General features: G+C 36.8%; 1 protein-coding gene across 1 annotated transcript in view; it reads right to left on the bottom strand.

Annotated features, from left to right (window-relative positions):
• VBP1 (VHL binding protein 1) overlaps positions 1–23514 on the bottom strand; it is a 75684-nt gene that overhangs the window by 35494 nt on the left and 16676 nt on the right. The window contains exons 11-12 of the mRNA XM_014779573.2: positions 23397–23427; positions 18231–18357 (exon numbers count right to left, since the gene is read on the bottom strand). Coding sequence (XP_014635059.2) covers positions 18231–18357; positions 23397–23427 — 158 coding nt within the window. The remainder of the gene's footprint in view (positions 1–18230; positions 18358–23396; positions 23428–23514) is intronic.

Here is a 23514-nt window from a genome sequence, read left to right as displayed (position 1 = left end):
AGTAAACAGGCTCCACTAGGTTTCAAATTTTAGGCAGTCTGGCCCCAGAGCCACACTCTTAACTTCTATGCTATAGTATGACAAATTCTTCCTGGTCTGTTGAAGGCTTGCCAGCAAGTGGCATGCATTACTACTACTTTCTTCTTCCTAAGAAGTAAGCTCATCTGGACAGGTCTTCCTGTCCCTTCGAAGTCTCCACTATGAACAAGAACGATTTGGTGATCAGTTCAATTTCAAGTGGGAAGTAGAAGGCCTTGTCATCTTCTCTAATCTAGCTTTACTATGGAGTTCTGTACTTTAAGTAATAAAACTCGATCTGAATTTTAATTCCCACCTGGCTCCTACATGTACTTCTTAAATTTCACAGGAACTGTGATTAATTAAAAATTCTCTAAAACACTAATACTTTCTTGAAAAGAAATGCCACAAAGAGAAGAAAATGTGGGCAATACAAATAACTGACAAAGGAATAGTATTCAGGATTTGTGTATACCTCATAAATCACTAAGAAAAAGACAAATAACCAAACAAAAAATAGGTAAAAACTTGAACAGACATTTCACAAAAAAGGAAATTAATGGTTAATAAATATATCAAAAGATGCTCAACGAGATTTTGAATTAGACACCCACCAAAAAGAAAACATACCATGATAACATTAGATACCTGCAAGAATGGCACATTTTAAATTATAATATTTATATTTTAGTTTTAGGTAAATATTTGTATTTAAATATTAGTGGATAATTAACATTACTATTATTTTATGTAAATAAAATAATTAAAATAACATCAAGTGTTGATGACACTGATAACACTCTCATACCACTGGTGGGAGTATACACTGTTATAGCACTTTTGGAAAACAGTTTAAAATTACCTAGTAAACCTAAACCCTATGGCCAAGCAATTCCACTCCTAGGTAGATCCCCTAGACAAACTCTTGAATCTGTACCAAGAGATAGTCAAAAGAATATACGTAGCAATCTTGTTCATAAGAGCAAACACCTTGAAACAACATAAGTACATCTCCAACATAAATATTCATACAATGAAATATTATACAGTAGTAAGGATGAAGGAATTACACCTGCAAACATTAACATAAATGAATCTTACCAACATGATACTGATTGAAAGAAGCAGGTCAAAAGAGAATATGTACAGTATGATTCCATTTATATAAATTTAAAAATTGGCAAAACCAACAACACAAAAGAAGACTGGAGTGAGCATATAAAAGTGAATTTAAAACAAGCAAACAAAGAAATTGCAGTGAACAGAAGAGAACAGAGTCATATAAAACAATATTGTACTTACGAAAAATGAACAGGATATTATAAAAAAAGAGCAGATAATGAGAACATATTCTTGGAAATTAAAAGCATAACTCACAAAACAGAAACTTTAACAGAAGAGTTGAATAATAGGAGGACTTGGTTGAAGATGGACATATTCACTTTATGAAAATTCATTTGTACACTTTTCTTTTTTTTTTTTTTTTATTGCAGTAACATTGGTTTATAACATTGCAAAAATTTCAGGTGTACATCATTGTACTTCTATTTCTGCATGGACTACATCATGTTCACCACCAAAATACTAATTACAACCCATCACCACACACATGTACCGAATTATCCCTTTCCCCCTCCACCCTCCCCCCTCCCCCTCTGGTAACCACCAATCCAATCTCTGTCCCTATGTGTTTGTATATTGTTGTTATTATCTACTACTTAATGAAGGAAATCATACGGTATTTGGCCTTCTCCCTCTGACTTATTTCACTTTGCATTATACCCAAATGTCCATCCATGTTGTCACAAATGGCTGGATTTCGTCGTTTCTTATGGCTGAGTAGTATTCCATTGTGTATATATACCACAGCTTCTTTATCCATTCGTCCCTTGATGGGCACTTAGGTTGCTTCCAAGTCTTGGCTATTGTGAATAAGGCTGCAATGAACACAGGGGTGCATGTACCTTTGCAAATTGGTGTTTTCAAGTTCTTTGGATAAATACCCAACAGTGGAATAGCTGGATCATATGGTAGTTCTATCCTTGATTTTTTGAGGAATCTCCATACTGTTTTTCCATAGTGGCTGCACCAGTTTGCACTCCCACCAGCAGTGTATGAGAGTTCCCTTCTCTCCACATCCTCTCCAACACATGTTGTTTCCTGTCTTGTTAATTATAGCCATTCTGACTGGCGTGAGGTGATATCTCATTGTAGTTTTGATTTGCATTTCCTGATAGTTAGTGATTTTGAACATCTTTTCATGTGTCTGTTGGCCATCTGTATATCTTCTTTGGAGAAATGTCTGTTCAGGTCTTTTGCCCATTTTTTAATTGGGTTGGTAGTTTTTTTGTTGTTGAGATGCATGAGTTCTTTATATGTTTTGGAGATTAAGCCCTTATCAGAAGTATGGTTTGCAAATATCTTCTCCCAATTGTTAGGTTGTCTTTTCGTTTTGTTGATGGTTTCCTTTGCTGTGCAGAAGCTTTTTAGTTTGATGTAGTCCCATTTGTTTATTTTTTCTATTGTTTCTCTTGCCCGGTCAGATGTGGTGTTTGAAAAGATGTTGCTAAGACCGATGTCGAAGAGCGTACTGCCTATGTTTTCTTCTAGAACTTTCACAGTTTCAGGTCTTACATTCAAGTCTTTAATCCATTTGGAGTTAATTTTTGTGTATGGTGTAAGGTAAGGATCTACTTTCATTTTTTTGCATATGGCTATCCAGTTTTCCCAACACCATTTGTTGAAGAGACTTTCTTTTCCCCATTGTATGTTCTTGGCTCCTTTGTCAAAGATTAGCTGTCCATAGATGTGTGGGTTTATTTCTGGGCTTTCGATTCTATTCCATTGATCTGTGTGTCTGTTTTTGTGCCAGTACCATGCTGTTTTGGTTACTATAGCTTTGTAGTACATTTTGATATCGGAGTGTGATACCTCCAGCTTTGTTCTTTTTTCTCAGGATTCCTTTAGCTATTCGGGGTCTTTTGTTGTTCCATGTGAATTTTAGGATTCTTTGTTCTATTTCTGTGAAAAATGTTGTTGGAACTTTGATAGGGATTGCATTGAATCTATAGATGGCTTTAGGAAATATGGACATCTTAACTATGTTAATTCTTCCAATCCAAGAGCACGGAATATCTTTCCATTTCTTTGTGTCTTCTTCAATTTCTTTCAGAAATGTTTTATAGTTTTCGGTGTACAGATCTTTCACCTCTTTGGTTAAATTTATTCCTAGGTATTTTATTCTTTTTGTTGCAATTGTAAATGGGATGGTATTCTTAATTTCTCTTTCTGCTACTTCGTTGTTAGTATACAGAAATGCAACTGATTTTTGTATGTTGATTTTGTATCCTGCAACTTTACCATATTCGTTTATTACTTCTAAAAGTTTTCTGGTGGATTCTTTAGGGTTTTCTATATATAAAATCATGTCATCTGCAAATAGTGACAGTTTCACTTCTTCCTTTCCAATTTGGATCCCTTTTATTTCTTTCTCTTGCCTGATTGCTCTGGCTAGGACTTCCAGTACTATGTTAAATAGGAGTGGTGACAGTGGGCATCCTTGTCTGGTTCCTGTTCTTAGAGGGATAGCTTTCAGTTTTTCACCATTGAGGATGATATTAGCTGTGGGTTTCTCATATATGGTCTTTATTATGTTGAGGTACTTTCCTTCTATACCCATTTTATTCAGAGTTTTTATCATAAATGGATGCTGTATCTTGTCAAATGCTTTCTCTGCATCTATTGAGATGATCATGTGATTTTTGTTCTTCATTTTATTAATGTGGTGTATTACGTTGATTGATTTGCGAATGTTAAACCATCCCTGCATCCCTGGAATAAATCCCACTTGATCATGGTGTATAATCTTTTAACGTATTGTTGTATGCGATTTGCTAGTATTTTGTTGAGGATTTTCGCATCGATGTTCATCAGTGATATTGGCCTGTAATTTTTTTTTTTTTGTGTTGTCCTTGTTTGGTTTTGGTATCAGGGTAATGTCAGCTTCAGAGAATGAGTTAGGAGCTTCCCCCTCCTCAATTTTTGGAAGAGTTTGAGAAGGATAGGTATTAAGTCTTCTTTGAATGTTTGGTAGAATTCACCAGGAAGCCGTCTGGTCCTGGACTTTTATTTTTGGGGAGGTTTTTGATTACTGTTTCGATCTCCTTACTGGTGATTGGTCTATTCAAATTCTCCACTTCTTCTTGATCCAGTTTTGGAAGGTTGTATGATTCTAAGAATTTATCCATTTCTTCCAGATTGTCGAATTGGTTGGCATATAGTTTTTCATAGTATTCTCTTATAATCTTTTGTATTACTGAGGTGTCTGTTGTAACCTCTCCTCTTTCATTTCTGATTTTACTTATTTGTGCCTTCTCTCTTTTTTTCTTGGTGAGTCTAGCTAAAGGTTTGTCTATTTTGTTGATCTTTTCAAAGAACCAGCTCTTTGTTTTATTAATTTTTTATTTTTTTTTTTGGTCTCTATTTCATTTATTTCTGCTCTGATTTTTATTATTTCCCTTCTTCTACTGATTTTGGGCTTTGTTTGTTCTTCTTTTTCCAGTTCCTTTAGGTGCATTTTTAGATTGTTTATTTGAGATTTTTCTTGTTTGTTGAGATAGGCCTGTATCGCTATAAACTTCCCTCTTAGAACCGCTTTTGCTGTATCCCATAAATTCTGGCATGTCGTATTTTCATTTTCATTTGTCTCCAGGTATTTTTTGATTTCTTCTTTGATTTCTTCGTTAACCCAGTCGTTGTTCAGTAGCATTTTGTTTAATCACCATGTATTTGTGGCTTTTCTGATTTTCTTCCTATAGTTGATTTCTAGTTTCATACCGTTGTGGTCAGAAAAGATGCTTGGTATTATTTCAATCTTCTTAAATTTATGGAGACTTGTTTTGTGGCCTAATATGTGAGCAATCCTGGAGAATGTTCCATGTGCATTTGAAAAGAACGTGTATTCTTCGGTTTTTGGATGGAATGCTCTGTATATATCTACTAGGTCCATCTGTTCTAAGGTGTCGTTTAAGGCCAATGTTTCCTTATTGATCTTCTGTTTGGATGATCTATCTGTTGGTGTAAGTGGAGTGTTAAAGTCCCCTACTATTATTGTGTTACTGTCTATTTCTGTTTTTATGTCTGTTAATAATTGCTTTATATATTTAGGTGCACCTACATTGGGTGCGTAGATATTTACAAGTGTTATATCCTCTTGTTGGATTGTTCCCTTGATCATTATGTAATGCCCTTCTTTGTCTCTTTTTACAGTTTTTGTTTTAAAGTCTATTTTGTCTGATATGAGTACTGCTACCCCAGCTTTCTTTTCATTGCCATTTCATGGAGTATCTTTTTCCATCCCTTCACTTTCAGTTTGTGAGTGTCTTTAGGTCTGAAGTGTGTCTCTTGTATGCAGCATATATATGGATCTTGTTTTTATCCAGTCAGCCACCCTATGCCTTTTAATTGGGGCATTTAGTCCATTGACGTTTAAAGTAGCTATTGATAAGTATGTACTTACTGCCATTTTTAACTTTTTTATTTTTTTTCCTCAATGTTTAAGTAGTCCTTCTCTGTTCCTTACTTCTTCTATACAGAATTGATGGTCACTTTAGTTTGACCTCTGTCTGAAAGCTGTACTCTTTAACTACCCTCCTCCCTCCTTTTATGTTTTTGATATCATATCTAACCTCTTTTTTGTGCATTTGTATCCCTTACATTCTAATCGTGGAAATAGATAATTTTTCCTATTTGTGGTCTTCTCTTTTCCCCTTAAATCAGTTCCTTTAACATTTCTTGTAACACTGGTTTCTTGGTGACAAACTCCTTTAATTTTTGCTTATCTGGGAAAATTTTGATCTCTCCTTCCATTTTGAACGATAACCTTGCCGGGTAGAGTATTCTTGGCTGTAAGTTTTTTCCTTTTAGCACTTTAAATATATCGTGCCATTCTCTTCTAGCCTGTAAGGTTTCTGCTGAGAAGTCAGCTGATAGCCTTATGGGGTTTCCTTTGTATGTAACTTGACATTCTCTTGCGGCTTTTAGGATTCTCTCTTTATCTTTAATTCTGGACATTTTGATTATGATGTGTCTTGGTGTGGGCCTCTTTGGGTTTATCTTGTTTGGGGCTCTCTGTGCCTCCTGTACCTGGATGTCTGTTTCCTTCCTTAGGTTAGGGAAGTTTTCATTTATTATTTCTTGAAATAGATTCTCTGCCCCCTTGTCTCGCTCTTCTCCTTCTGGGACACCTATAACACGGATGTTAGTGCGCTTGATGTTGTCCCAGAGGTCCCTTAGACTGTCCTCACTCTTTAATTCTTTTCTCTTTTACCTGTTCACCTTGGGTAATTTCTTCTAGTCTTTCTTCCAGCTCACTGATCCGTTCTTCTGTATCCTCTACTCTGCTTTTGAGTCCCTCTAATGAGTTTTTCATTTCCAGTATTGTAGTCTTCATTTCTGATTGGTTCTTTTTTATATCTTCCATTTCTTTGTTGACATTCTCACTGAGTTCATCTATTCTTCTCCCCAGATCAGTGAGCATCCTTAACACTCTTAGTTTGAACTCTCTGTCGGGTAGGTTGCTCATTTCTGTTTCACTTAGTTCCTTTTCTGGGGTTTTGTCCTGTTCCCTTACTTGGAATGTATTCTTTTGCCTCCTCATTTTGCCTCTTTCCCTGTGCTTGTGTCTACGTATTAGGTAGGTCAGCTACGTCTCCTGCTCTTGGATAGGTGACCTTATGTAAGTGATGGCTTAGGAGGCTTCCAGTGTGCTTCCCTCAGTTCTCAATGTTCCAGGGGTGGCCCCTATGTGGGCTACGTGTGTCCTTCTATTGTGGCCTGTTAGCTCTCCCTATAGGCGCCCAGGGAGGCTGAGTTATGCTCCTGGCCAGCTGTTGTAATGCTCAGCTGCCTGTAGTTGTTGTGGGCCCTTCAGTCTCTTTATCAGGTGTGGGGAGCCCCAGCACAGTTGGCTGTAAGTTCTAATACCACATTTGTGTTGCAGTATTTCTTTTAAGTGAGTAGGCCCCCAGCATGGCAGGTTGTTAGGCTCAGGGCCTTACAATTGCTGTAAACCTCTAGCCTATTAGGTCTCTTGTCAGCTCTCTGAGGATTGCAGCTGGGTGGGGCTGGCCTCAGGCACAGGAGCACCCAATTGTTTCAGGCTTTGGAAGGTGGGGCAAACCTCCTATGTGGGTCTTTGAGAAGCACAAGTCTTCTGCAGCTGACAAGCCCTGCCGCCCAGAGGTCCACACACACAGTCAACACAGTCCTGCCCCGTGTGAGCGCCCCGACCTCCCCAAGCAGACCCAGTCTCTCCACGGCGGGAGCCCCACACACTCCGCCACCACCCCACACTCTCCACCCGCTCCTTGTGCACACCCTGCCCCGCTCAAGTCAGCTCAGTTGCCAGGCTGCAGAAAATCCAGTCACCAATCTATGCAGGCCCACACGTTGCCTGAGGGCTTGTTGTTGGGTGGGGCCAGTCTCTAGGGTGGGCTGCCTGCCTTGGCTGAGCTGGATTAAATCGGTGCTCTAGCGGGTGGAGCAGACCCTGGGCTAGCAGGTCTCAGGGAAAACTCCAATGGCGTCTGTGTCAGCACGCTCACACCAGGCCACAACAATGGCCGCCGCCAATGTCCCAGTCCCTGGAGAGGTCTCACCCCTCACCGAGATGCACTCAGGGCCTATTAGGTGAGTCTCTTGTCACCAAAGCAGTGTGCACCTTTCTTTCTGGTGATTTTAGGATGCTTTCTGGAACGGGTGAGTTTGTGCGTGGGCCCTTTAAGAGCCAGTTTTAGTTTCTTTGTGAACCGGGTTTTCTGGGGGTGCTCCCCAATGCTTTAGTAGCAGGCAAGGTCAGATATTATGCCACTGGTGTCGATTGTGCTGGGTCCACAAAATGCCCACAGCGGGGGCGCTCCCCGGCTCAGGGCCCCGCGCCTCCAGGGAGGCTGCATACCTGTGAGCTGCTCCCGGCGGCCGTGACGCTGGCGGCTTGTGAATGCGGCGTTTTCCTCTCCGGAAGGGAGTCTCTGCCTCTTCCACCCCAGTTAGGATTGTCCGTTGTTGCAGGAGTTCCTCTCATCCAGTTTTCAGTTCTGTCTCAGGGGCAATTTTTCCACGAGTAGTTGTAAATTGGCTGTGTCCACGGGAGGAGGTGAGTTCAGAGTCTGCCTACACCACCATCTTGACTCCGCCTGTACACTTTTCTATATGAATGTTATGTTTCAATAAAATTTACCAAAACAAAAACCAAACACAAACCCTCAATGGATCTAATAAATGGCAAGTTAGAGAGACATGGAGAGAAAATTTGTAAACTAGAATAGAAATTTGGAAAAAGTACCCAGAATGAAGCACATAGGGATAAGGAGATGGGAAACATGAGAGAGATGTTAAGAGACAGGGAGGAGAGAGTGAGAAGGCCTAAACAAAGTCTAATTGGAGTACCAGTGGAGACACTAGAGAGAAAAGAGGAGAGCCAATATTTAGAAGTAAAATAGCTAAGAAATTTTAGAACTGAGAAAAATCATCAGTTTTCATTCTGGAAGCCCAAATGAATCTTAAGCAGGATAATTAAGTAAGTAAATAAATAAATCTACCCCTAGAAACATCAAGGTAAAACTAATTACAAAAAGACAAAATCTTAAAATCAATAAAATAATTCAGAATATCTGTATTAGTCTTCTATTGCAGCCATAAAAAATTATCTCAAACTTAATGGCTTAAACAATACAAACTTATTATCTTCTAGTTCTGGAGGTCAGAAGTCTGACATGGGTCTCACTGGGCTAAAACTGAGGTGTTGGCAGGGCTGCATTCCTTCTGGAGGCTCTAGGGGAGAATCAGTTTAATTGCCCATTCCAGCTACTAGAGGCCACCCACATTCCTTGGCTTGTGATCCCCTTACTCTATCTTCAGAGCCAGCAACATGGCATTACTTTGACCTTGCTTCCGTCATCACATCTCTCTCCCTGACTCTCCTGCCTCCATTTTCTACTTTGACACTTGTGATTTTATTGGGCCTGCCTGGGTAATACACGATAATCTGGTTAGCAACATTAATTCCACCTACAGCTTTAATTCCCCTTTGCCTCATAACCAAACATATTCACAGGTTCCATGAATTAGGATGTGGAAATATTTGGGGGTATATTATTTTGTCTACCATACCTATGAAAGTAAAATAATTAGACTGAAAGCTGACTTGTCAGTGGTAATTATGGAAGCCAGAAGAGATTGGGATGATATCTTTAGAGTACTAAAAGAAAATAACTGTCAAACTAGAGGGGATACACAGATGAACAAATATTGAGTTGGCCACCAATACACTTTCACTAAAGGAAATTTTAAAGATGTACTTCAGGTGATCCCATACAGAAGGTCTTAAGATGCAATAACAAATGATGAGAAAGAAAGTAGCAACTAATGTAGTTAAATCTAAACAAACACTGACTCTGTAAAACAATGATACTTATGTCTAATTTGTGGTGGTTAAAAGAAAAAGATACTGACTCATGAAGAAATAGAAAATCCGAATAATAAATCCATATTGAGTAAGAAGATTGAATCAGTAATCAAAAACCTCCCAACAAAGAAAAGCCTAGGACCACATGGCTTCATTGGAATTCTACCAAACATTCAAAAAAGAATTAACACCAATTCTTCTCAAACTCTTCCAAAATATTGAGGAGGAGGGAACATTTCCTAACTCATTCTATGAGGCCAGCATTACCCTGATACCAAAGCCAAAGACAATACAGAAAAATAAAACTACAGACCAATATCCCTTATGAATATTGAGGCAAAAATCTTCAACAAAATACTAGCAAACCAAATTCAGCAGCATATGAAAAGGATTATTTACCACGACAAAGTAGGATTTATTCCTGGAATGCAAGGATGGTTCAACATATGCAAGTCAATCAATGTAATACACCCCATAAATAGAATGAAGGAAAAAAAACACACAATAACACCAGTTGAGGCACAAAATGCATTTGACAAAACTCAACACCTTTCATGATAAAATCACTAGGAATAGAAGGGAACTTCCTCAACACAGTATTATATACAAAAAGACCACAGCTAATATCATGCTCAAGGGTGAAAGACTGAAAGCTTTCTCCCTAAGATCAGGAACATGACAAGGATGCCCACTTCCACCACTTATATTCAAGATATAGCTAGAGCTATTAGGCAAGAAAAAGAAATTAAAGGCATCTAAGTTGGAAAGGAAGAAGTAAAATTATCTCTGTTTGCAGATGACATGATCTTATATGTAGAAACCCTAAAGATTCCACAAAAAACTGTTAAGAGTTATTGAACGAATTCAGCAAAGTTACAGGACACAAAATCAACACACAAAACATCAATTATAGAAGCAGCCCTGATAGCCTAGTGGTTAAAGTTCAGTGCTCACCACTTCAGCGGCCCAGGTTCATTTCCCAGTCGCAGACCCACACCACCCGTCTGTCAGTTGCCATGCTGTGGCGGCGGCTCACATAGAAGAACTAGAACGACTTACAATTAGGATATACAACCATGCACTGGGGCTTTGGGGAGGAAAAATAAAAGAGGAAGATTGGCAACAGATGTTAGCTCAGGGTAAATCTTTTCCTGCCAAAAAAAAAAAAAAAAGATCAATTATATTTCCATACACTAGCAATGAACAATCCAAAATGAAATTAAGAACACAATTCCATTTATGATGGCATCAAAAGGAATAAAATATTTAGAATAAATTTAACCAACAAGGCAAAAGACTTGTACACTGAAAACTACAAAATATTGCTGAAAGAAATTAAAGAAGACCTAAGTAAATGGAGAGACATCCCATGTTCATGGATTGGAAAACTTAGTATTGTTAATATGATCATACTACTCAAAGTGATCTACAGATTCAATGCAATCCCTATCAGAATCCCAATGACTTCATTTTCAGAAACAGAAAAACCTATCTTAAATTTCATATGGAATCTTAAGGGACCCTAAGTAGCCAAAATAATCTCAAAAAACAAGAACAAAGTTAGAGGACTCACACTTCCTGATTTCAAAAGTTACTACAAAGCTACAGTAATCAAAACAGCGTGGTACTGGCATAAGGACAGACATATAGACCAATGAAACAGAACAGAGAGTCCAGAAACAAACCCTCACACATATAGTTAATGGATGTTTGACAAGGACGCCAAGACCATTCAATGGGGAAAGGACAGTCTTTTCAACAAATGATGCTGGGGCAACTGGATATCCATATGCAAAAGAATGAAGTTGGACCTTTACCTCACACTATATACAAAAATTAACTCAAAATTGATCAAAGACCTAAATTTAAGAGCTAGAACTATAAATACCTTATAAGAAAACATAGGGGGAAATCTTCATGACACTGGATTTGGCAATGATTTCTTGGATATGACACCAAAAGTACAGGTAACAAAAGAAAAAGATAAATTGGACTTCATCCAAATTTTAAAAATTTCGTTCATGAAAGAATACTATCAAGGGAGTAAAAAGACAACACAGAATGGGAGAAAATATTTGCTAAACACATAGCTGAGAAGGGATTAATATCCAAAAAATATCAAGAACTGCTACAACTCAACACCACCAAAACAAACAACCCAATTAAAAAATGGCCAAAGATTTGGAATAGACATTTCTCCAAAGTAGATATACAAATGGCAAATAAGCACATGAAAAGATGCTCAACATCACTAATCATTAGGGAAATGAAAATCAAAACCACAATGAGATAGTACTTCACACTCATCAGGATGGCTATTATAAATCTTTTTAAAAATCTAGAAAATAACAAGTATTGGTAAGGTTGTTGGGAAGTTGGAAACCTCATGCATTGCTGGTGGGAATATAAAGTGGTTTAGCCACTGTGGCAAATGGTATGGTGATTCTTCAAAAAATTAAACATAGAATTACCATATGATGCAGCAATTCCATCTCTGGGTATATACTCAAAGAATTGAAAGCAGAGACTCAAACAGATATTTGTACCTCAATGTTCACAGCAGCATTATTCCAAATAGCCAAAAGGTAGAAACCACTCAAATGTCCATCAGTGGATGAACAGATAAACAAAATGCGGTAAATATTTACAACGGAATATTATTTATCCTTAAAAAGGAATGAAATTCTGATACATGGTACCATATGGATGAACCTTGGGGACATTATACTAAGTGAAATAAGCAAGACACAAAAGGACAAATGTTGTATGATTCCACTTATATGAGGTACCTGGAAGAGTCAAATTGATAGAGACAGAAAATAGAAAATAGAAAAGTGGTTACCAGGGGCTCGGGGGTGGGAGGAATGGGGTGTTATTGTTTAATGGGTACAGCGTTTCTATTTGAGATGATGAAAAAGTTCTGGAAATACATAGTGGTAAGGCTTACACAACATTTCAAATGTATGTAATGCCACTGAATCGTACACTTAAAATGGTTAGGATGGTAAATTTTATGTTATATATATTTTACCACAATAAAGAAGTAAAGAAAGAGATAGGAATAAAATACTGTACAAAAATAGCATATTAAATCAGCAGGGAATATGATCAGGGTTAAAGTTTTCTGAAGTCCTTATGTTGTTTCAGAGGAAAACACTGATTAACTTGAGACTTTGGTAATTTAACCATGCATGTTGTAGTCTCTAGAGTAACATCAAAAAGACAGCAATAGAGTGTATAAGTTCGAAGGTAACAGGGTAAAAAATGAAGGGAGAAAAAAAGAATTTAATTATTGCAAAAGAAGGCAAAAAATGAGAGAGGGGAAAAAAGAAAAATAAGGGAAAAAAACCCTATAATAGAAACATCCAAATATATCCATAATCACATAAAAATATGTTAACTGAACTTAAGTTAAAAGACAAGGATTGGGTTCTAGTTCCAGTTAAAATTGAGCAAGCATAGACAACCTTCTTCTCCCACTGAACACCTAACTATAAAACCTGGATAGGATGCATGGGCAGCTATCAGAAAACTCCGAAACGTACATATCAGGAAACAACACCAGAATTCAAAGTAGTGCTGAACTGGCAGTGAATTTATCATTTTTCCCTTCCAGTATCACCCACACTGGACTCAAAGCAGCATGAAACCTGGAAGAGATCATGGTTGAGCAGATGAGAGAAAACTCCAGAAGTCCTCTAGTTCTGGCCTGAGTAGCTATAAAGAGAACTCCTAAAGCTCAGTGCAAGTCAGAAAAATCCCCTAGTGTTTTTTCTTTTTCTCCTTTTTCTCCATTCTCTCACATCCCAGCTCCCAGGCAATCTTGAAGCAGTGGCTATGGTGGCAGCAAAAGCGGAAAACTGCAAGAGCCAAATATCTGAGGGAGAGGGACTCCATGAAGGAAGGGACAAAAAATGTTTTCTAATTCTCTCTGTCCTACGACCCCTCAGAACCTTGACTTATCTCAATCACAGAAGTGAGTGGGGTTTTTGGCAGAGTAAAGAGAACGGGAGTCCCAAGAAACTGGAAAATAGAGAGAGAGCAGAGATAGAGAAGCTCAGGAAAGCTGTTTATGAACACCTGGGCTCACCCCTACCTGTGCAGGGGTGGGTCTGTTCTTGGTGAGCATACTGAAGACTTTGATTACTAAGCCAGGGGAGAACCAACGCCCAGGTCCCAGGCTGACCACTGGGTGGTGCACATGCAGGACGGGCCTGAATAGCGGCACAAAGCTGTGGAAACCGAGCTGACGCTGGGACCACAGTCCAGAGGAGAGGCCTGGAACTTGTAGCTTAAACTTAACCAGGTTAAGTGCCTGCTAAAACACAAATATTAACATTCTCCATAAAATTTAACAAGACCCAGAGTCAAAGTAATAGTCAAAATGTCCAGGACACAATCCAAAATTAGTTGGCACAGGAAGAACCATGGAAATCGCAAGTTGCATGAGAAAAGACAATCAACAGACACCAATGATGAGATGGCACAGATGTTGGAATTATCTGACAAAGACTTTAAAGTGGCTATTATAAAAATGCTTGAATGAGTAATCATAAACACTCTTTAAACAAAAATTAAAATAGCATCAGCCAAGAAACAGAAGATATAGAGAAAAGCCAAATGGCAACTTCAGATCTGCAAAATACAATAACTGAAATAAAAATTCCCAATGGAAGGACTCAATATTAGAATGGAGATGATAGAGGAAAGATTCAGTGAACTTGAAGATAGACCAATAGAAATGACTCATTCTGAAGAACAGAAAAAAAAAAAGATTTAAAAGAACCAAACAGAACCTCAGGGACCAGTGGGACAACATCCAAAGGTCTAATATTTGTGTTATTAGAGTCTTAGAAGGAGAAGGGAATGACTGCAGTGCTGAAAAAAATATTAGAAGTAATAATGGCAGAAAACTGTCCAAGTGCGGCAAAAGATATAAAAAGGCAGACTTAAGAAGCTGTACAAACCTGAACAGAATAAACCCCCTAAAATCCATGCCAAGACAAATCATAATCAAAGTTCTGAAAATGAAAGACAAATATCTTTAAAGCAGCCACAGAAAAATGATGCAATATCTAGAGGAGAACAATGATTCATATGTCTGTGGATTTTTCATCAGAAACCATGGGGGCCAGAATGAAGTGGCCTGTTTTCCAAGGGCTGAAAGAAAAGAGCTGTCAATCCAGAATTCTATATCCAACGAAAATTGTTTTAGGCATAAAGGTGAAATAAAACCATTCTCAAATGAAGGAAAAATAAGAGAATTCATAGCCAGAATTGCTAATGCCAGAATTGCCAGAATTGCTAATGGTTGTTCTTCAGTTAGAAGGGAAACGATAGCAGAAAGAAACTTGGAATATCAGGAATGAAGGAAGAGTGCCAGAAATGCTAAATATCTGGCTAAGTATAATAGGCTATTCTTCCACTCTTGAGTTCTATAAAACATGTTTGATGGTTGATAGCAAAAAGTGTAAGATCGCCTGATGGTTTTTTTCAATGTAATGTATGTATAGACAACTAACATAAAAGGAGGAAGATAAGGGAACCTATATGGTGCTAATGTTTCTATATTTCAATTGAAATGATAAAATATTGATTCTAAATGGACTGTGAAAAGTATGTGTTTTGTAATTGCTAGAGCAAACACTAAAAAACTACACAGAGATATAGACCAAATCACAATACGTAAATTAAAATAGAATACTAAAATAATGTTCAAAGAACCCAAAGGAAGGCAGGAAAGAGGAAACAGGACAATAACAAACACACCAATAATGAAATTAAATGCAAAGGGTCTAAACACACCAAATAAAATACAGAGATTGTCAGAATGGACTTAAAAAGTATGCACCGTACAATTTATACAACTATACACTTTAGACAAGAGACTCACTTAAAATACAATGATATAGGCAGCTTAAGAGTAAAAGGATGGAGAAAGATATACTATGAAAACACTAATCAAAGGAAAGCGGTTACATTAATATCACACAAAGTAGACTTCAGAGCAAAAGAAAACTACCAGGGATAAAGAGAACATTATGTATTGATAAAAGGGTCAATTCACCAAGAAGATACAATAATCCTAAATGTGTATGAACCAAACAACTGAGCGTCAAATTACACAAAGCGAAAACTGGCCAGACTGAAAGGAGAAATGGACAAATCCACAAGTATAGCTGGGGAGTCAATACCCCTCTCTGAGTAATTGACAGAATAGCTACACACAAAATCAGCAAAGATGTAGCAGAACCGAATGATGCAATCAACCAACAAGATCTAATTGACATATATAGAACATTCCACGCAACAACACCAGAATACACTTGGTTTCAAGTGCTCATGGACTGTTCACCAAGACAGACCATAACCTGGGTCATAAATCAAAATTTAACAAATTTAAAAGAACTTAAAGCATACAAAATACTTTCTCTGAACATAAAGGAATTAAACTAGAAATTAGTAATAGAAGGATAACAATAAAATTTGCCAACACTTAGAAATTAAACAACACACCTCTAAATAACCTATGAGTCAAAGAGAAATTAGAAAATGCATTGAACTGGACAAAAGTGAAAATAAAACATAATAAAATGTGTGGCTTACATTTAAAGCAGGGCTTAGCGGGAATTTTATAGCATTAAACACACATTAGAAAAGAAGAGGGCCGGCCCCGTGGCTTAGCGGTTAAGTGTGCATGCTCTGCTACTGGCGACCCGGGTTCGGATCCCGGGCGCGCACCGACGCACAACTTCTCCGGCCATGCTCAGGCTGCGTCCCATGTACAGCAACTAGAAGGATGTGCAACTATGGCATACAACTATCTACTGGGGCTTTGGGGGAAAAAATAAATTTAAAAAATTAAAAAAAAAAAGAAGGAAAAGAAGAAAAGTTTCATATCCATAATCTAAACTTCTACCTCAAGAAACTAGGAGAAGAGCAAAATAAGCCCAAATCAAGCAGAAAGAAGGAAATAACAAAGATAAGAGCAGAAATCAACACAAAAACAGAAAACCAATAAAGAAAATTTAGTGAAACTAAAAGTTGGTTCTTTGACATGATAAATAAAATTGATAACTCTCTGGCACAACTGACAAAGAAAAAAAGAGAGAAGGCACAAATCAATATCAAGAATGGAAGAGTGGAGATCACCACAAATCCTGTAGACATTAAAAGGAAAATGGGGAATACTCTTAATAGCTTTATGAACATAAATTTAACCCAAATTCTTATGTTTGTACATTTCATCCTTCTTACTCCAAACCCAAAACTTCCTTGCTATACCCTTTCTAGGTTCTTAGTCATCTGTGTCCTCTATTAAGCATGCAATTTCCTCAAACTGACCTATGTTATTCTCAAATCTACTGCAGCAGCACAGCACACCTTTCCTCAGTATGTTTCAAAATTACTACTTTCTGCTTCCCAAATCCTATCAAAATTCTCATTCCTAGAATGCACCTCAGCTGCACGTTAGAAGAACAAAGTCACTATGTACTCAATAGTTAATATGCAGTTTGTTATATCATTGGACCAATGAAGTTTTAAAGCAAAATCACACAAAAAATAGCATAAGTCCATATGCTTTATTTTAAATCCTTGGGGCCAAATGTGTTTTGGAATTCAGAATGTTTCATATTTTAGACAGATAATTTAGAAATTACACATAGAACATATTAGTAACACCCCAGGGGGGCTGAAATAACACTCTCTAATGAAACACATTAATATTTCTGCAGCAAAATGAAAATGCAAAATTCATGCGTGAATATTCCCACTTAGTGAGATAAATGTTGACTATAGCCTCATTTAGTTCAGGTAAAGATGCGCAGCCAAAAGAGTTTGTTGCAAACCTAACAAAAAAAACTTGTTTTCCAGAGCTTTTTGAATTTTAAAATTGCAGATAATTCATTGGGGACCCATATTCCCACTTTCAATCTATTAGCAACTCCTATCAATTCTATCTGCATACCCATCTCTCAAATCTCTTTATTTCAATCTACTGCCACAGTTCTAGCATTCTAGACCAGGCCACTCTAGATCTCTTGCCTGGACGACTTAAAAAGACTTCTGTGTCTTATTTCCCTATTATCCATCTTCCACATTCCTCCCAGGCTAATGTTTCAAAAATGTAACAGCGATCGTGTTATAGCTTTGGCTCCCCACTCCTTATAAGATAAAGCCCAAACTCCTATACAAGTTCCTGCAAGATCTAGTCTCTGTTCAATGCTCTAGCTTTATCTCTTGTTGTACCATCATACATTATGCTATAGCCATGTTAAACTACTTACAATTCCCTGAAAAGCCCACGGAGTTTCCTGCCTTTGCTCACACTGCTCCCTCTGCTTGGCATGAGCCATTTGCCAACCAGTGACTGGCAATTCACCTCATCTCCTTTTACCTCACGCTCAGATCCTTTATAAAATTCATAGCACACCCTCTAAAGTACTCCACCTCAGCAATTATAATATTCAATGCCTCTATTTGATGACACGCCTATCTACTCTTACAGCTCCTGTGTCTTCATCTTTCAGCATAGTGCCTGATACCTAATAGGTGCTCAATAAATGTGGAGCAAAATAGTAGAATAGTTAGCCTAACAGGTCTATAAGAAATCTTAGCACAATACATTAAAAATTATTAAAAATAAAACATTTCTTGCTCTATCTACTTCCTCATTACAAATTTCTATGTTATATGTATATATCAAAAAAGTTTTTAAAAGTAAGGTATGCGTCACAAATGTTACCATGTGGGGAACAGGAGGAATAGAAATGGGATTCCAGAGGGTTGATGTGCAGGTGCAGGTATTAAGCTGCCAGTTCATTCCACCAGTAATTTCCATCTCTGAAGGTTGACGCCACTTCGTGTCAGATCTAAAATGGGATTTATAAATCAGCTCGTTTTGGGGGTGACAAATCTACCATCTAAACATCTAGTCAGGATACAGCCTTTAATACAATGTTTATGCTTATCAACAGGTAAGAGATAATAGGAAGGAATCACAAAAGAAAGCCCCCCCAAAAAGACCACTGGCTATTTTCTATACGAAATTAAGTTATTATAAAAGTAAATGTTTCAGCTTAGTTTTGATAGATAATGCCTAATTTAAATTCCCCACTAACAGAGTTTGAAAGATCATGGAAAAAATTCAATAGTAGCAGTTTCTCATAAATAAAGTGACTTGAATGAATACATTTTATCCTAAACTATTTTAATAGTTTATCTAAAGAAAAAAACTAGTATTCCCCATGGGGGTGGGTCAAGAGGGCTCTAGGGTAGGAGGCAGAAGTATTGAAATCTGAGCCCCACCAGGCTATTCACTAGCTGTGTAACCTTGATGAGAAAACTGTCTCAGAGAAGACAAATATCTTGCTCAAGGTCTGCAGTTAATTAATGGCAGGACTAGGAGTCTATACTCCCTGCCAGTGGTTAAGATTATTACCTTTATCTTCTACATCTATTTCGACTCCTCCACCAAACCATGTAATACTCTATTCTGCAGATACTTTAGTGTTAATTCTAAGATATGGTTCTTGTCTCTAAAAGCTCATATTTATTTATTTATTTATTTATTTTTTAAAATCTTTTTATTTTTTTTTTAATTTTTTATTTATTGCAGTAACATTGGTTTATAACATTGTAGAAATTTCAGGTGTACATCATTATACTTCTATTTCTGCATAGATGACATCATGTTCACCACCCAAATACTAATTCCAACCATCACCACACACATGTGCCGAATTATCCCTTTCGCCCTCCCCCCTCCCCCCTTCCCCTCTGGTAACCACCAATCCAATCTCTGTCTCTATGTGTTTGTTTAAGGTCAAATACCATATGATTTCCTTCATTAAGTAGTAGATAATAAAAGCTCATATTTATTTTGTATTCATCATTTGACTTAACTAAATTTAGGTTTTATCTAGGTGATACAGAGTTTAAAAAGTCAAATACTGCTAAAAGATCTAAAACCAAAAACAGCAGTCACCACCTCCCCTTCCCCAAAGTAGCCACTCTTTCTCATGGTATTTAATTCTATAATCTCAAAGATATTTATACTACTATATCTGAATTTATAAATTTCAGACATTATTGATTTCCTTTGGAAAATTTTGTACTCTCATACCATACCCTACTTCCCTCCCACCTCCCCTCATCTCTGAAGTATATATTTTTTAAAAAGAATATATATATATATAGTTTTATACTATAGAGGTTAATAGCCCCGACTCTGAGTTCAAATCTCAGTTCAACCATTTAATAACTGTATAAGGTTGGGCAAGTTACAGAATCTCTGTAGCTCAATTTTCTCAGGTGTGAAATGTGGATTCATTCAACAAATATCCATTAAATATCTACTAGGTGCAGGCACTATTCTTGGTGCTTGGAATATATAAAACAGACGAAAATATATACCTTCATGGAGCTTATGATCTAGTGGAAATCATAATTGTCTCAAGTAGAAAGATGAAATGAGTTATTACGTGTAAAATACTTAGAATGAATAATATCTGGCTCAGAGTAAATAAACCGTCATTTTGATTTTTTCTTGGAGACATCTGTCCTGGAGCTCTATATCCTTCTGTTCCAATCTAAACTGACTGCTCTCTAGGCTTGCTGTACTAATGTCACCCTGGGACTTCCACCGTTGTTATACAATCCCGCGTCACTTAATGACGGGGATACTTTCTGAGAAATGCATCGTTAGGCAGTTTCATCGTTGTGTGAACATCATAAAGTGTACTTACACAAACTAGATGGTACAGCCTACTACACACCTAGGATACAATACTAATCTTATGGGACCACTGTTGTATATGCAGTCCATCGTTGACTCAAATGTCATTATGCAGCCCATGACGGTATTGGGAATTCTCTCCACTTCTCACTTAAGTAGGGCTCTGTGTTTTCCTGAACCCCACGGGTTCCTCTTTCTTAGTTTACTTCTCTGTTTTGCTGGAGCACACCTAATAGGAGCTTCCTGAGCAAAGGTGCATGGTAGGTAATTTTTTTAGATTTTGGGTGTCTGAAAATGTCTATTTATCTCTTGCATTTGGTTGAAAGCTTGTCTGAGTACAGAATTCTAGATTGGAAATAAATTTCACTATGAATTTTTTTTTTTTTGAGGAAGATCGGCCCTGAGCTAACATCCGTGCTAATCCTCCTCTTTTTGCTGAGGAAGACCCGCTCTGAGCTAAGATCTATTGCCAATCCTCCTCCTTCTTTCCCCCACCAAAGCCCCAGTAGATAGTTGTATGTCATAGGTGCACAGCCTTCTAGTTGCTGTATGTGGGACGCGGCCTCAGCATGGCCAGAGAAGCGGTGCGTCGGTGCGCGCCCGGGATCCGAACCCGGGCCGCCAGTAGCGGAGCACGCGCACTTAACCGCTAAGCCACGGGGCCGGCCCCCACTATGAATTTTTAACAGGTTGAAGTATTGTCTTCTGGCTTTCAGTGTCATTATTTAAAGGTCCAATGCTACACTTATTCCTGATCCATTGTTTGTGCTTTGTTTTCCTCAACTCTTGACACTTTAACCTTCTCTATTCAACCTCTACAATATTAGGATGTTTTCAAAGTTCAGTTCTGGACCTACCATTATCCTCTTTATTCTCTACCAAGATTAGTTAATCAAGTCTTAAAGCTTTAACTACCACATTGATGACTTCACAACTTTTTATCTCCAGCCCTAATCTCTGGACTCGTATGTTTACCTGCCTCTTGGATGTCTAATACATATCTCAAACATAACATGTCAAAATAGAACTCTTGTTTCAACTTACCCACTCCAACTATTTCTCCTCCAGTCTTTTCCGTCATGATCCGTGACACCAGCATCCATGCAGTAGCTCAAGCCCGAAACCTAAGCACTACCCCTTGATCCCTCTTTTCCCCTTCACTTCTAACAGCAAGTGCTGTCAACTCTACCTCCAAAATACATCCCAAATGCATCCAATTTTCATCATACCACCTCCACTACTACCATCCCAGACAGGGGGCTTTGTATGGCACACTCTAAGAGAAAAGCAGTATGCACAGGTAGTGGAATTTTTAAATATATTCCTGGACTTTATTTGTGAATATTTTATCTAGAATTCTGACATCTATAATGAATAAGTGAGATTGGTCAGCAGTTTCCTTTCTTTGTTCTATCTTTACTGGGCTTTGATATTAAAGTCATGTGATTTCATACACTGAATTGTAGATCTTCCCTTTTTTCTATAGCCTGGAATTGAAATTTCCTATTCTTTAAGGGTTAGATAAAGCTCATCCATGAACTCGTGATACACTGGTAGATCTTCAATTCCTTTTTCAAAAACTTATGTGGTAATTGGTCTATGCATATTTCTGCCTCTTCTTGGATAAATTTTGTTATTTATATTTTGCTTGGAAATCATCAGTTTCCTCTAGATTTTCAAATATGTTGTTGCCAAACAGTTGCACAAAGTATTCACTTATAATCATTTTAATCTCTCCTGCGTCTGTGGTTATGTCAGCTCTTATTACTCATATTGTACAATTTTACATTCTCTTTTCTGTTTAATCAGAGGAGCTTATTTTATTGGACTTTACAAAGAAATAAGTTTTGGATTTATTTGTTTTTGTTTGCAATTTTACTAGTTTAAGCTCTTATCTTTAAAAATTTTACCTTCGTAATATATTTTTTATTTTATATCTATTTTCTTAAGATAAAAACTAAAATCTTATTAATTTCTCTTCTTTAACAATGATGAAATTTTCCTCTGAGTTTAGTTCTCACAGTGCCCCATTACCTTTGGTATAAAGTTCTCTTTTTCATTACCTTCAGATAGTTGATAACTTTCCTTTTGTGATTTCCTCTTTGGCAAAAAGATTATATTTTTAAATGTATAAGTAGTTAAGATTTTCGTGGTCAAATTTTTATTAATTAGTTCTAATTTTATTGGATTATGAACGAATGTAGTCTGTAAAATTCTTTAGTTTTTTTGTTAAGGTTTTCTTTGTGATTGCTCTGAAGAAAATGAACATTCTGTGTGTGTACACAGGTTTATTTACTTTTTATTTATTTATTTATTTATTTATCATTTATTTATTATGTATTATTCAAATTCTTCTATGTTCTTACTTATGTTTTATCTATTAGATCTGTCCAATAATGAAAGAGGTGGTTTGAAATCGCCCATTATAATTGTATTTTTCTCAAGTTCTCTGTGTATTTCTAATATTTTTTGCTTTATGCCTGTAGCTTTGTGCATACACAAAGACAGTTATAGCTCCATAAACAGTGCCTTTTATCATTATATGGTATCCCTCCTTATTCTGTTTAGTGCTTTTAACCTTACATTCCACATTATTTGTTGTTAATATTATCACTTTTGCCTTCCTTTGGTTTCCTTTTGCCTTTTTTTTTTTTTTTTTGGTTGAAAATGTAGGGATTCACTCACTGAAGTAACACTGATTATCTTATGATGCTGAGGAGCTCCAACTGGTAGTTTTATTGTCTTTGTTTAATAAAATAAAAAATAAGTATTACTCATTTAACACAGTCAATAAGAATTTAATACAGTCTATATTATAAAGTAAGAAAAGAACCGAGAATACAAAGAACTAGGAGGAATGCCGATATTTAAGACATGTTTAGAAAAAGAAGATCCTTCAGATGAACCATGAAGAGACTGTCAGAGGGGTAGGAGGAGAACTATGTAATACAGTATACTTTAACCAAGAAGTTTACCTACAAAATTGGGATAATATATAACAAATAAATTCTCTACTTTAATTATTTAAATAAAAAAATTCACATATTATAGAGTTTTATAACAAATGATTCTTATATCTAATTTAAAAATAATTATTTTCTAGTTGTTACCCTCATGAGTCCCTTCCTCTAACATTTATTTATTGGTTATCTTTTTTCAATAATAAAAACTTACTTGTTGACTGGGTTTTCTCCACAGTTAATATCTGTTTCATAAAACAAACACAAATTTTACATTATTTTTGTACAAATACTTTTTCTTAAAATGCATTTAAAAATATATATGTATATAC

The sequence above is a fragment of the Ceratotherium simum genome, chromosome X (genome assembly GCF_057802395.1).
Source record: "Ceratotherium simum simum isolate JZ-2026a chromosome X, ASM5780239v1, whole genome shotgun sequence".
NCBI lineage: Eukaryota > Metazoa > Chordata > Mammalia > Perissodactyla > Rhinocerotidae > Ceratotherium > Ceratotherium simum.
This window is presented reverse-complemented; position numbering and strand designations above follow the sequence as displayed.